The 14824-nt window shown below is 39.9% G+C and overlaps 1 protein-coding gene across 1 annotated transcript in view; it reads right to left on the bottom strand.

Moving 5' to 3' along the window:
* Positions 1 to 10252: 10252 nt before the first annotated feature.
* LOC135263462 (ubiquitin-associated and SH3 domain-containing protein B-like) overlaps positions 10253 to 14824 on the bottom strand; it is a 59604-nt gene continuing 55032 nt past the window's right edge. Inside the window, exon 14 of the mRNA XM_064351489.1 lies at positions 10253 to 14738. Coding sequence (XP_064207559.1) covers positions 14601 to 14738 — 138 coding nt within the window. The 3' untranslated portion in view covers positions 10253 to 14600. The remainder of the gene's footprint in view (positions 14739 to 14824) is intronic.

Below are 14824 nucleotides of genomic sequence, written 5' to 3'. Positions count from 1 at the left end.
ACAGGGTTGTAATCATTTGAATACGATAAATGTGATCGATACTTTTGCAACTGTGTGCGGTTATGGCAAGCATTTCTGTTAAGTGTGTGACAACCGCATATCCGAAAACAGCTAACTGCACAAAATCGTGTTTTTTTTATTTATTTGAGGACAGACAGTAGGGGATGATGTCGCCTGCGCACTGGACTTGTGCTCAGACTGAGCACCACTGCACTTTCCGTGGTTGCACTGATTACTTTGGCAGGGTCATGAAGTGCTCAGTCTGGGAATTTCACACAGATGAGTCCTCTTCTGCCAGCATTCCCCATTGACACATCACACTCAAAAAATGAACTCACATGAAAGGACCCCTCCCCCCATAACTGAATGTTTCAGCAAAACAGGACTATAAATGAAAAATGGTCATCCTACAGCTATTTACTGTTTTTGGACAGATGCACAATATGTGGAGCAGATGTGTAGTTGTCAAGTTTATAAATCCCTCAGTGTTACAGAGCTCATTAGATAATTCCGGCCAGACGTCCACATCAAAAATTGCACCTGGAGCAAAGTTCCAAATCATCTATTTTTTGGGACGGCTTAATCTGCTGAATTCAATAGAGGAAGTGAAAAGTTCACAGAAGCAGGTTTTGCGAAGCCAAGGTAAAGAATACTATATTTCCCTCATGTGGCTTACAGTAAACAGAAGTAAATCAATTACTTGTGATAACCCAGAATGCAGAATCCTCTTTACTATATATCAAATATGCCCATAATACAAAAATAATATGCCCAGTCTGTGGGAATGCATTTGTTTGGAAGGTATTTAGACGATGTGAAGCACAACCAGGAGGTGACAAGGGACATACTTTCCTTTGCTCAGAAGTTTCTAGCACATGCAGTTCTGGCTGGGTGATGGGTTTCACAGCTTGCTTTACGAACACAAACCAATCGAAGCTTTGCTGTCGGACCCCACTTGTAAATAGATGTCGGCCTGATAAAACGTCTTTACTATTTATCGCCCTGGCTAGAACACAGAAGGCGCTGAGTGTGTGCTAACACAGTAAAACAAGATGCACCCTGGGAGAATATGGGGAGCAGGACACAAAAAACAAGATAAAATAATGACATAAATTGCATCTGCCACTGGGTGACACGCAAGAGGAGCAGAGAATATCAGCAGTTTTTTCGAGCTGGCGACTGGGAGATAGCTCATCGTCTTCATCAAGGCAGAGCTCTGTAGCACAAGGTTCTTCAGCTGTTTCCTGAGGGCTAGGTCCCTTCCAAAAAATTGGCAGAAAAGAAAAACAGCATCCGTGCACTAATTATGAAACAACGTATGGATAAAATGCACTGTAAATGTGAGTAAACAAAGCCGAATCCTTGGTTAAACATGGATAGCTGTAATTCATCATTCTGTCACTGGTGGGAGGTGTGCCAACACTGAGCAGACGCAGACCTGGACATAGTCACAATTTTTGACGAATCCAAATAATAACTTTTTGATTGTTCCCAATGAAAAGCCAAGAGCCCATCTCTGATGGTCCATATTTGGCCCCTGGGGCCCCCTGGTTGGACGGCCCTACCGCGGCGGGTGCCCCGCTGAGCCCTGCGGAGCCACCGGCCCTGCCGCAGATAAGGGCTCCGGGAACAGATCGGCAAACGAAGCGGCTAAGCTGATTGGGACGCCGTTCAAAACGATGAATAAATATAATGAGCCGCGGCTGATTCGCCGTGCGCACCGGGGCCAGGCCAGGGACGGGGCTCGCTAACGCCCTCCTCAATCTGCGCGGTGGACGCATCACGTCCTCGTTTCATGGGCGACGGCCAAGCCGGCCTCGACCAATGGCTGCCGCGCATCACGCATGTTTAAGGCCGTCTGCGCGTGCGTGCGTGCGTGCGTGCGTGCGTGCGTGCGTGCGTGCTCGAAGTCCTAAAACGGGGCCTGAGGCCGGGTTACACAATGAGAACAGACCTGTGTAGAGCAGGCTCCTTCAAGGGTCTCTAAAATTACTTCCAGGCATTTAATTAATAAATTGATTAAACGCTCAAAAGGGTTACCAAGACAACACTAAAACGCTAACATATTATTGACTGTATGTAAAAAATTATAGGAATGTGAAAAAATCATACTTCACTTGTATGGCTACCGGATGTGCCATAACCCACAACACAAGAACAACACACAGTGAAATATCCTGTGTTAATATAATGTGAACATGGTTTATGTGAGTCCAAGAAGGGTCAAATGTATTCTTTCAGAGTTCATTTAAAACTGTTTTATGTGTATTTTGCTCAACACAAAATCTTGCTTCTTGGTGTGTGTACTGTATTTGCCAAAATGGCTCTGGTCTGTAACGTACTCCCTGAGATACAAAGTCTTCACCAAGGCCCTGGAACAAAAGCACATTTGATTACTTTTGTACTCTAAAGGTATGGCACAGGAGAACTTCAGAGATTCAGATATCTGAATTACAGATTGATCAGTCAACCAAAAATGGTAGGAACCCAAGAAGTAGCATAAGATATTATGTTTTCAAGCCACTTACAATGCACTGATTCTCTTTTTTATTATCACTGATGCCAGAAAGTAAACAATAAAGAGAAACAGGTTGCACTTTCCATTGGTAAAACCCAGGAAGTGCTCCTCCTCTACCTCTATAACAGTGTGTTGGGTGATCTAAAATGAGCGAGTTGAGAGAAAGTTTCAGAGGAAACTGCTTAATGAAATAAAAACAGTAATTTCTCGTGTGCAATAACACACTCATTTTAATGCATTGCTTGAGACACTGACAGATGCCTTTATTAATGAACCATGATAGAAGCAGTTTATATTGTGCAGGGCAGTCAGAACCTCATTGGCAGAATGCTCAATGTTCCTTCAGTAGTGTGCTTTGAACAGACAGTCTGGGTTCATGTCCTTCAAACTAACTTCTTTCCTGGTCAATAGATTTCAGTTTCTCCATAGTCATTAAACATAGGACACGTTTTTTATGATATTTAACTTTGAAATGTTTTCATTTTTACAATGTAAGAAGACAGAATATTTTGCTTACAGAAGATTATTATTATGCTGCATCTTATTTTTCTGCATCTCTCAGAATGAAAACGTTGGAAAAAAACCTGTTCCGATGAAATCCTGCTTAAGACATTTCTGATTGTTATTACCTGAAGGATTTGTAGTTATATAAAATAAGACATTGTTTTAAATAAGGCTGGAGTAATATAAGCATTCAATTAAAATGTTAATTTTTTATCCAGACGATAGTCTAACTCACTGAAGTAACATGTTGTGCCACATCTAGTGACCTCTAAATTTAACAAAAAAAAATAAAAATAAAAAACTACGTCTTCTATTTGTATTCTGGTGATCATACAATGGCTGTGTAAATTCTCAATGTAATCTCAAGTATTCTTGACTGTGTGGAAGAGTTTCCTCTCCCCCGCATTGTATCCAGTATGGGAAATACGTGCAAACAAATCTTTGGAACCATGGAAACAACACACTGCATCTGAGCTGGCCACGGTGGAGATATATTAAGTGTTCCAGTCATGAATGACATCTAAGTTTGTACCGTAGGTCATTGGGCCTCATTCCCCAATATCTTCCAAGTTTTTTCTTAAATTTGTTCTTGAGAAAGGTCCTAAGAAAAGTCTACGTCAGATTCATGACGTGTTCTCAAAGATAAAATTGTTCATACCTGTGTTCTTATAATGATAAATCCCATTGTCCTCGTAAATTGAAAGCGCGTGCCAGTTGTTCATAATTAGCATAGGTAAACGCCCCGCCAATTCCCATAAAAGGGCATGAGACTGCAGGGCCGTGTGCACACACAGATCGAGCATTCAGATGGTCATCCTCTACTTGTAAATTCGGAAATTTATCACGTGACCAAGTCGTATATGAGGTGTTTGCGTTCGGGCGGTCATGGAAACTGGTAAATTTATCACATGAACAATACGTATGTCCGCTGGGGATGTAAAGGAGGTGGACCAATGAGATCACCCACTGTTGGTCACATGATAAATTTCCGACATTACGAGTTGACGAGGACCTGCCGAACGCACGACAATGGAGGCGAGGCATAAACTTGTTTATTGTTATTAGCGGCATGCCATTATCAGAAGGCACTTGGTACATGTAGGCTAACTGTTAACAATCATTTACACACATTATGATCGAGAAATGAAAATTATACAGATATATTTACCATTAATCTGGTACATTGTTTCTGTGTTTGCCAATTGTCCACCATGAAGTGTTAGGGTAGTGTTTATTTATCTTAAAAGACCATAATGCTTTGTAAAATAATGAAAATAATTATTACAAAAATATTATAAATGATAAAAATATTATTGTAATTTAAATCCTATAATATTATACAACTGTAGAATTGAAGAAAACGCAATATCCAATCATTTTGCACAAACATGTCAGCACTCAAATGTGTGTAAATGTGCTCTTGAGTGTGCATAAATTCTGTTCTTACCTAAGAACAAATCCCAAATAAGAAAACATTGGTGAATGTCAGAATCTTCGTGAAAACTGCATAAGTGGGTTTTAAGAAGAAAATCCTTTGGTCGGTTGGTGAATGAGGCCCATTGTTTTATTTTAATTTAGTGCATGTCAAATGTACTTTATCTATTGCAGTCTTCTTGACTGGGAACAAGTCTTCATATCTCAATGGGGCTTTCCTGGAAAAAAAATTAATAGGATGGCTCTTTTAAAAGGGCTATTATTTTGTACATTCTCATCACATTATCTGAATAAAAAGCTCAGAGAAATATTATGTATTGTCATTGGTTTATTTCTTTATCATTCGATACATTTTGTGATGCCTCAGAATTTGAAAGTTAGGGTTGTCATTTCTCTCAGATCCACTTATTTCTGCATTTAAAATTACAGGAGGCGCTTGGATGGTGTAGTGACCTGACCATCTGCATGGCACGGCAGTGACTTCAGGTCACTTCTTCAAAGCACTTCATTTATGTCAACTTGGTGCTCTTTTCCATTTATGATACCTAATGACAGTCAGTTCTTCTTTTGTCATATTATAGCAGCGTTTTCCAGGCCTTGGGGCCCATGGTCACCTAACTCAATGCTGCAAGTTACAGGAATGTGCTAAAATTTCCAACATAGAACCCATATTCAAATATTTACAAAACATATAACCATATATTGTATTGTGCTTTACAAATGTGATAGGAACCAAGATTTTTTAAAATCCTTAATTAATTATTTTTTATTCTGGAGGAGTTTTTTTTATTTTTTATTATTTTTTATTACTTCTTTGTGAATAATTCTGTGGAATTATGGTATATGAACTTGACGTATAAATTAGCTTGTTAATATATTTAGCCTCCTCAATTCAAACTTAGAGATGGTTAAAAAGCAATTCTGCCTAAAAAATGGAACTGAGATGTTGTATGCCACTGTAAATATTACTTCAGGGAGTGATCAAGGAAGCAGCTTTTTTGCAGCCATATGAAAGCATTATGCATAATGTTCATACTAGTTTTATTTTATTTATAATTCAGAGCAGAAACTGTACTAACAGTACCTCCTTCCAAGAAACAGAGGAGGTCAGAAAATCTATTCAGCCGGTGGGATGATGGAGATGGGATCTAATTGGCCTCGCACTGGGTTTAATGGAGCTGCTCTAAATGTTCCGAGCCATTAATAGATATACAGAACAAAATGATTCAATATTAGATTATAATTATTCATTATATTGATTACAGCCTGTCTCTGCTCTCTCTCTGTTTTGGCAACAACATTGCAAGGCATTTTATTGCAATTCTAATTCTATAAATGGTAATAAAATAGAAACGGGCTATGGAGAAGTTTAAAAAAAACAAAAAAAAAACATACAATTTATAATCTTGGGGTAATATGAGACAATTATTATGGAATTACAATCAGCAATGATAAAAGATATTGCACTTAGGCAAAGAAAGATCAAATTGTGTGTAATGACCTGATAGATTACCACAAACCCTCCACTGGATAAGATATAACAAAGCCCACCCCTACCCTATCCTGCAATCTGTTGGCTGAGTCCGAGAGGAGATTTCATTTGTAGCGAGAGCACCATTTGCCTGCACGCAGGTCATCCTGTCCTCCTGTTTTAGGTAGATTTGAAGGTTTTACAGGAGAGCGGCCCTTTCAAGGATAAGACGTCTCTCCACTAGATTCAATTATGCCTGCAGTCAATGGGCTTTGCTGGGAGGGGGGTGGTGATGGAAGGGCCGCTCGGGCTAAATCAGGACAAGCAGAGCAGGTATTACATTTCCCCGGCTGGCTCCCTGTGAACCCAGTGCCCCGCTCTAAACCGTGCGCTGCTGAGGCGGCCTGAAACCTGAGCCTCCTCAACTCCACGTGTATTTATACGCACAGTTTACTCCTGGTAAATTTAACCAGGGATTCTGCATACGCGACACACATATACACACACAGAGAGAGAGAGAGAGAGAGAGAGAGAGACTAATTTAATACTAATTTATACTTTAGATAATATGATTATGACATTTATGTTTTATTCATGTATGCATGTCTATATGTTAAACACTGAGAGATTCACAGAGAGATAGAATATAGAAGAAAATGACTGGGTTTTTCCCTTCTTTCAAAAAGTGCAAAAACACAGAAGTGAAATAGCCTTTGTATACGGCAGTATGCACTTTACTTGGTGCCAGCAGTTCTGCTTATGATTGCCCTCTAGGTGTGTCCTGTCTGCTAAAGCAGGCAGGGAGCAGTGTAGCATACTGGTTAGAGAACTGGTCTTGCAGCTGAGAGGTTGCAGGTTCAAATCCAGGTGAGGCACTGCCATCGAAAAGGCTTCAATAAGGAAACCCTCCTGTAGAATGCAATACTGTAATGCTCTGCCTAGGCTGTACCATCATGTGCATCTCTGCCTGGATTTATACTCCCTGCTGGTACACCCCAGCCACGGAAGAGGCTTCTTCTCTCAGTTTACCAACTGGACTAAAGAGGCTGAAGTGGATAGACTTGCATTTGTAATGCTGCGGAAGTGCAAACTGGGATGTTTTCCTGGGCAAACTTCTATAAATAAACAGAACCTCAAAGAAAGGTATTTGACTTTTATTTTTAGATTGAATTGGAATTTTAGATTGAACATTGAATACTGAAAAAGGAGAGATGGCCAGTTAGAATTATTTGCCACAGGAGGTCACTGCTACTACGAACAGAAGCATACTCATTTGATCTCATTTCCATGGGGAAGATTATTACTATGAACAAGAGCATTACTCATTCAGTTTGTTTCACTGCCTGTGTGTCTCCTGGTTGTTGTGCTACAGTAAAGAGCATGCACAAACAACGATGGCATGAAATTTCACAAGAATGAAATTCATAGTCACGATTTATTAGGAGCTGCCATGCTGGGGTGGTGTGAGAAGCACTGGATGAGACTGTGTTCAGTCACACCTGTAGAGACCTGTTCCATAGAAACACAAACAACTCATTTGGAATGAAGCATGGTTCATACCTCCACCTGCCAGAGCGTGGCCAGATATTCCAGCACTGAGATCTTTCCCAGAGACAGTTAACAGCCTTCACAATGTCAAAGCCAGGAAGACTGCTAATACGAAGGCATGCGTGATGCCATGATAGAAAGGAAGTTTCCAAAAGCCTAACTGAATTATTATTCCCACTTACTGAATACAGTAATACAGTCTGTGGCATTTTAAATAACATTCGACAGCTTTGGTGGGCCTTATGTGAAATACCAAACTCTGGAGCTTGACCCTAGTTAAGAGTTGTTTGTTTGCTTGTGATAGGTGCAGATCAGGTCAGTTATGCCAGTCTTGTTTGTTGGCTTGAGTGGTACCGGGTGTATCATGTTTTGCACACTTACATGTAATGCATTTACAATATACACGCAAGATAGTAAACAAGTATCCAATGGTGAACACAAGTCCTTTTCTTTCGAATGCAGAGGAGCTCAATAACACGCATGGAATTCTGAAGCACACCATTCAGGTCATATGTGGTCAAAGAAGGATGATGTAGCTCATCGTCACATTGCAATGTCAACAGTGAGCTCCCCACAATAAATGAGAGCTATTATGTTCTGTACAGTGGTATGCAGAAGCTTGAGCCCCAGGTCAAATTGCATGTTTTGTTAAATCTCTAAGTAAAAAGAAGTTTACACAACCTCTACAGGGCACAAACTTAAACATGACACATGTCTGCAAATTTTAAATAATTTATTTATTAAGTTTGAAAATAGTAAAATAGTAAATGTGGCATGTGAAAAAGTTTAGGCACCCTTCCAGATGATCCATTAATGCTTTTTTTAATGTCTCAAAACTTGATTGACTTGTTAAATTAAGCAAGCAAAGACAAGTTCAAATATCTCTGACCCTTCTGACCTCCTGTGGTTTTTTTACTTGCTCTCAACAACCAAGCAGCCGACTAAGGACTTGAAAATAGATCATTGTCTCCTAAAAGCAGGGTAAACTATAAGATGTCTAAATGCTTCCAGCTGGGAATTTCCTCTGTCCTAATCATCATTAAGAAATGTAAGTTAAGGAAACATGTTGAAGTTTAAGCAAGATTTCCTAGTATGAGAAATAATTATGAAAGAACTGAGATTCTCAGACCTTTCTGCTGGTCATTGGCAGGGATATACAGGTTTTTACAAATGACCAGCAGAAAGGTTCGGTGGCACTTGAGTAGCGCTGCATTACTTACACAAAAATCATCAGCATGGAAAATTTGTCGAAAGGAACCCTTTCTGGCAATCTTGTTGTAAAATATAAAACATCTCTTACATGCAGTGCATGCAACAATACCTAAGATTATTTCTTAACTAGAAGGGGTCTGTGAGGAAGAGTGGAAGAGTCTGTTCTAAAGCAAGAATAGAAAGACAGTTAGCTGGCTCCAAGAATGTCTGAAAGCTAAAGGAGGTGTTAGTAAGCACTGACTAACAAAGTACCAGAAAATTTGCATGTACCACGTTTTATTTTCTCATTCTGTTAAATTCAGCAAATTAAAAAGTAATTGTGCAATAAAAATTTGGGGAACATGAACTGCTTAATTTTGTTCCCCGCAGATGTTTGCTTCTTTGCATTCGAAATGTATAAAAAAACAAAAGGAAGAAATACATTAAAAATAATTAAACTTACTTAAATATGTGAAAATAGTACATAAGACCCACCTAAAATCACAAAAAATGTCTTCCAGATGTATGCACTGTCAAATACCTGCTGCATTTTCATGAATGACTGAACAAGCTGCACAGCACCACTTAGTGGTAACCGGTAGTATTGCTGTGCAATACAACCTCTGGGCAAATCGGAAACAAATGGGCTGTCCCATTTCTCCACATTTGGCTAAGTGCACTTGGGTACTTATATGCTATGGTGGTATATTGTGATGTGGAACATACATTTGCATATAGTGTGCATGGATGTATTAAGTGCCTAAGTGTACTGGGATTTTTAAAACAATTGGGACACACTTTTTGTTCCTTGGTCCCCATTTCAAATAATTTATTGTAGTCACACTGCTATTAATAGCTAGTAATATCTGTGCAAAGCTTGATGTGGGCTTGCTAACAACGGACAAATTAACCAGGCTTGCTAATGTTATATTCACATTAAGCATACCATCGTGATGCTACCATATGAATAAAATATTAAGTTTTTTCCATCTTTGCTTACATTGATATTTCTTCGGTGATGTTTTCCCCTCCAGTAGACACACAAGCTGGAAACCTCTTGACTGGTGCCCACCATAAATGTCACCAACTTGGTGCATTGCGGGTCTGTGTACTTGGCCAAATGGCACTCCGGAGGGGTCTTATCATAAGTCTGGACGAAGTGCACATCAAGCTGTGTCTGAGGTGTGTAAACAAAAAAAGATACACATTTTTGCTTTGAAGTTCTTTTAAAAGGAAACCATAAAAATACTGAAATGCAACTGCCCTAACCTAAAACTCAATGTTAGTGGCACATCAATGAAAATCTGTGTCTATTGTGTCAAACATATATATATATTTTTAAAAGCATCATTAAAATATCTCCTCAGTATGATTCTGGAAACATTTATCTCAGTGATCTCAACTTAGCCTTTATGTAACTGTGTATTTTAAACATGCAATAAATACAAGAAACAAAGTATATATAAATACCTGGGGTACTTAGCTCAGTTGTGTGTTCTCAGTTGAAATGTCATTCATGACAGTAAATGAGGTGTCTTGTCCATTATTTATCAAAAAATTTTTAATAAAAATGCTGACACACCAAATGGCAATAAAACATTTATTTGCAAACATAATTTATATATTTCTAAAGCAGTAAGTTGTTATAATAATTATAACAATCATAATAATTACTGAGGCAATCATTTGCAACAAAATAGAATACACATTCTTTAGAAACACTGTTTTGTAAATGCATAAAAAATTAAAACAATAATTTAAATACATAAAGCATTTTAACTTTACTTCTTATTTTGTTTTATTTGTTCTTGTTCAAGTAAAGGGTTTGCCTTGAATCAGCGCATTTTTGTACTTTTTCCCCATTTCTCATGGTGCATTTCCATTAAAATGCATGCAAAGCACTGGCGAGCCCACTGGAGAAGTTCATCTCACTTCATAAAGCACAAGGAAATTGTTTTTCTTTTTTTGTTTGTTCTTTTTTTAATTACAAGAAAACAAGAAAGACTACCCATAACACATGGGCCAAACAATAATTTCCAAAGTACTAAAACCATTTCTTACATACATTTTAATTCAGGACAATAATACGATCAAAACCGAAGACAGGAATGAAATCAGACAGAGTAGGACAAGGAGTTCAACTGGTCACATCTTTGAATCTGCTGCAGCTTTGAGAGAGAAGAGCCTAGTACCGCATTATGCTTATTGTATTCTTTAGATTTATAGAAAGGCTAAACAAATGTGCTTTAACATATCCATAAACTGCCAAGTGAAGATTAATACACAGAAAACAAATGAAATCCTCAAGATTACTCTTTGTAAAAGAATCTCACAAAGTGATAATAGATTATACTTCCAATCAGACTCTTGAGCACCCATGTAATATAAATCAGTTATAATGACCTACATAATAACTTCATTGATACCATTTCATATGATTTATGTTACACAGATTATATAACATTTGTATAAATTGCACCATAAAGTGTGAATGAATCTCCTCTTGAAACTATCCAGTGTGAGGTGCAATAAAAGCATATAACTGGACACAAACAGACACAAAACAAAATATAGTTTCTCTCTACAATAGGAAAATAATTGGCCGCACTAATTTAGCTCTGCCCCATCCAGGATAATTTGTCTTCTGACAGCAATTGTGTCTCCTGATGCGTTCACACATATCTGTTTCAACACGACGCGCACATCGACCATTATTTTTACAATCCAATGTCTACGTTGATCCATAAACTCCCAAATTGAGTCCCACACCGTTTCTGTAGACAAGGAGTCCATTCGCATCTAACAGGCCTGTGTGATCAGTGTCCCTGTGAGACGGTCGATTCGACCGTTCCGATGCTATGAGGTGCTCAGTTTTGCATATAGATTATGTTGAGTATGGCAAGCAGAGGAAGTTTGGCAATAGCAAGTGAGACAAGTACGTATATGTATATATTATCCCTAGAATCAACAGTGAGAGAATAAACTACAGCCAAGGTTGAAAACATAAAAAAGTAATTCATAACTTATTATAAATCAACGGATAAAATATTCCAGGGGGTTTTGACTACCAGCACCTAGGACGAAGTGTGCTAAAGAATCTGATCTTAAAGCCTTACCCAAAGGACAGTGACAACCTGCTCCCCTTCTTCTAAGACTGAAAAAGTAAACGTGGCAGAGGAAAATGTTTGCTAATTGCTCACTGACTGATTTTTAAAAATCCATATACCTGACAAAAAAAACCTAAATACAATAAACTGCAATTTCTCCACAGTTCTGGAATCTGTGCTCAAATTAATTAGGAAAACTTTCCACAATTGGTCACGTGCCATGACAACAAAACTGCCCTGCATATTTTTATGGTCATACAGGGCTCTAGTTATCTTTTTCAGTATCTCTATTATTTCCCAATAATTATACTTTTATTAGGCACTGCAGCAGTTTTCTCAAGGGGGCTGCTCTTAATGTTATTTGACTGATTGCAGAAAATTAGCCTCCTTATTAAAGAACAAGGTCACAACTAATGGAAAAATGCACCATTAACTGGTGACCTGTTTAACAGGCCAGTGAAAAGACCAGCGACGCTACATGCTACTTTGAGATCCGGGCACGTATTTATTTTTAAGTATCTCAGAGTGGGAGAGCCGATCCAGCACAAGTTCTGTTTTCAGCTCAGAATGGATAAGGTCAGGACAAACAGAAAACTGATTCCCAATCAACTTTCCTACCCTGAGACTCCTTCATACAGGCCCAGAATTAATCTCGCAAAACCACAAAAAAAGAAAAAACTGCCAAGGATGTAGGCCCAATATGCTGGATTTTAATTAGAAATTGAGTCAAAAGAATGGCTCAGTGAAACTGTTGAAAAGGTATGGATATTTGTGGTACCTGAGACAAATGAGGAAGAGTCAAAGTCAGAGACAGAGACACTATATGAGATGTCCTAACCCAGGACACAAAAGAAGAAAAATACACTATATAGGAAGACTGAAACAATCATAAGACTCTCAATAACCTAACCCGTCACTTCAATTTAGTTATATAGCGTGGTTGAGACAGAGAATGGCTAATGGACATAGCTGTAGAATTCATTCATCCTGAGCAAACCCCGCCATCCCAGCTTAACAGTGACTATTCGCATCCTTTCTTAAAAATACGCATGAGCCCTTTCACACCTCTCTGATTCTGTTTTATACAATCTGGCAAGAACATGACTTCAATGATGACCGTGTGTGTCAGTGCACGGAACACGTTCTACTTTGTGTATGATATGTAGATATGTCAAGGTGGACATTGTATCATTACAGTGCATGGTGTCTCATGAACTTTCCTAAACACATAATAAATTTAGGTTACCAGGGACTTGCACTAAACCACGGATGCACGCACGCACTAGTATGAGTACGTGTATGTGTCTGTCTTTCTCAGCCAAACACACACTTAACTACAGAGCTAGTGTTTTGTAATGTTCAACCAAACTATTGTCTTGAAGACCAGTTCAGATCAAATCTGAGACATCAGGCAAGATGGAACGGCATTTTTTTTCCAAAAAAATCTTTGAATGTTTCCAAGTAAATGCTACACAGTCCACATCAAAATGATGCTTAGCAAATTAAATGACTGTTTCCGTTACAAGTTACAAGCTGGCTAAGGGGATCCGTCATACCTTTGACACTGGACATCAGTAAACATCCTAAAACTTGGTCATTCACACTGAATGGAATCTCTTCTGAGAATGTTCTAAAATCAGACTGGCCAGCCAAGGACCTTGATCTGAACAGGTCTTTACCTTTCCCAACTAACACAAAACGTTCTCACAATGTTGCTGCCATGTAGTGGCAATGTTATTACATAGACAAAACATTCAAGTAACATTGTGAGAACATTTTGTGTTAGCTGGGTTTGTTGGATTGTCAGGAGTTGGCTTTGTGCTTTTCACACCTTTACGCTAATCACGGCAGGGGATGAGTCTGTGGGGAGGGGATGAGTCTGTGGGCAGGGGATGAGTCTGTGGGCAGGGGATGAGTCTGTGGGGAAGGGATGAGTCTGTGGGCAGGGGATGAGTCTGTGGGCAGGGGATGAGTCTGTGGGCAGGGGATGAGTCTGTGGGGAGGGGATGAGTCTGTGGGGAGGGGATGAGTCTGTGGGGAGGGGATGAGTCTGTGGGCAGGGGATGAGTCTGTGGGCAGGGGATGAGTCTGTGGGGAGGGCGATTTCGCATTTCGCCACAGCGAGAGAGCCGAGCTTCGGCACTTGTCTTTTTTATCAGTGAGTGGCGGCGGCGGCGGAAGCCAAGCCTACACTTCCGGCTGAGATGAGCGCAGAAGCCGCAGAGGAACTGGAGCGTCGCGTGAGAAAACAAGCTGGATAAACCGAGAGAGAGAGAGAGAGCTGTGCTTCGCCAGGCGATGGCTCCCCCAGACAGAGACCAACCGCACCCCACCTAACCCTGGGCTGTTCCCAAAATCACACTCATTTCGTATTGGCAACTTGTTCAACGTCATCCAACAATTCTCCAGCGAGGAGGAATGTGGTCATTCATTGCTAGGTGACAGCCATGGAAACCAGGCTGCCGACAGAGTAGGGTTCAGCCTCCTGCCCTCTTTGAGCACCCAGGGATGTGCATTCTGTCAGCAGAGAGACGGTCCTGCTGCACCAGCAGGCCTCGCTTTCACTGTTTTTATACGCACAGCTAGATTAGCGCAAGTTTGTACAAGTATAGATATATATGTGTATATATACCACATATACTTTTAGGCCTAAAAGCTAGATTTGAGGGTGATATACATGCAATTTGAATGTGATGGAAGATGGAGAGGGTGGAGTTGGGGGTTTGGTTTAGGGGGTAAGTAGGTCGGTATTTGGAGGTGTGGGTGGCTGTTGGGCTGCTTAAGCGGACAGGGTTTCAGAGAGGAAGAGGGGAGGTTGCTAATTGGCTCAGTCCTGCAGCAGGGTCTCTCTCCAGTTGAAGCTGTGGTTGGGGCCGTGCGTCAGGGGGAGGATGGGCGGGTCCACCAGCTGCCACACCCCCGTCTCGCCCTGCTCCTCACACGCACAGAAACCAAGGTAGGGGATCTGGAGGGGAGGGGAGGGGAAGTAACAGTGAAATTAAGATCACAAGAGATGCCAGAGTAGTCATAACAATAATGATAATAATGATA

This window comes from Anguilla rostrata, chromosome 9 (assembly GCF_018555375.3).
Source record: "Anguilla rostrata isolate EN2019 chromosome 9, ASM1855537v3, whole genome shotgun sequence".
NCBI lineage: Eukaryota > Metazoa > Chordata > Actinopteri > Anguilliformes > Anguillidae > Anguilla > Anguilla rostrata.
This window is presented reverse-complemented; position numbering and strand designations above follow the sequence as displayed.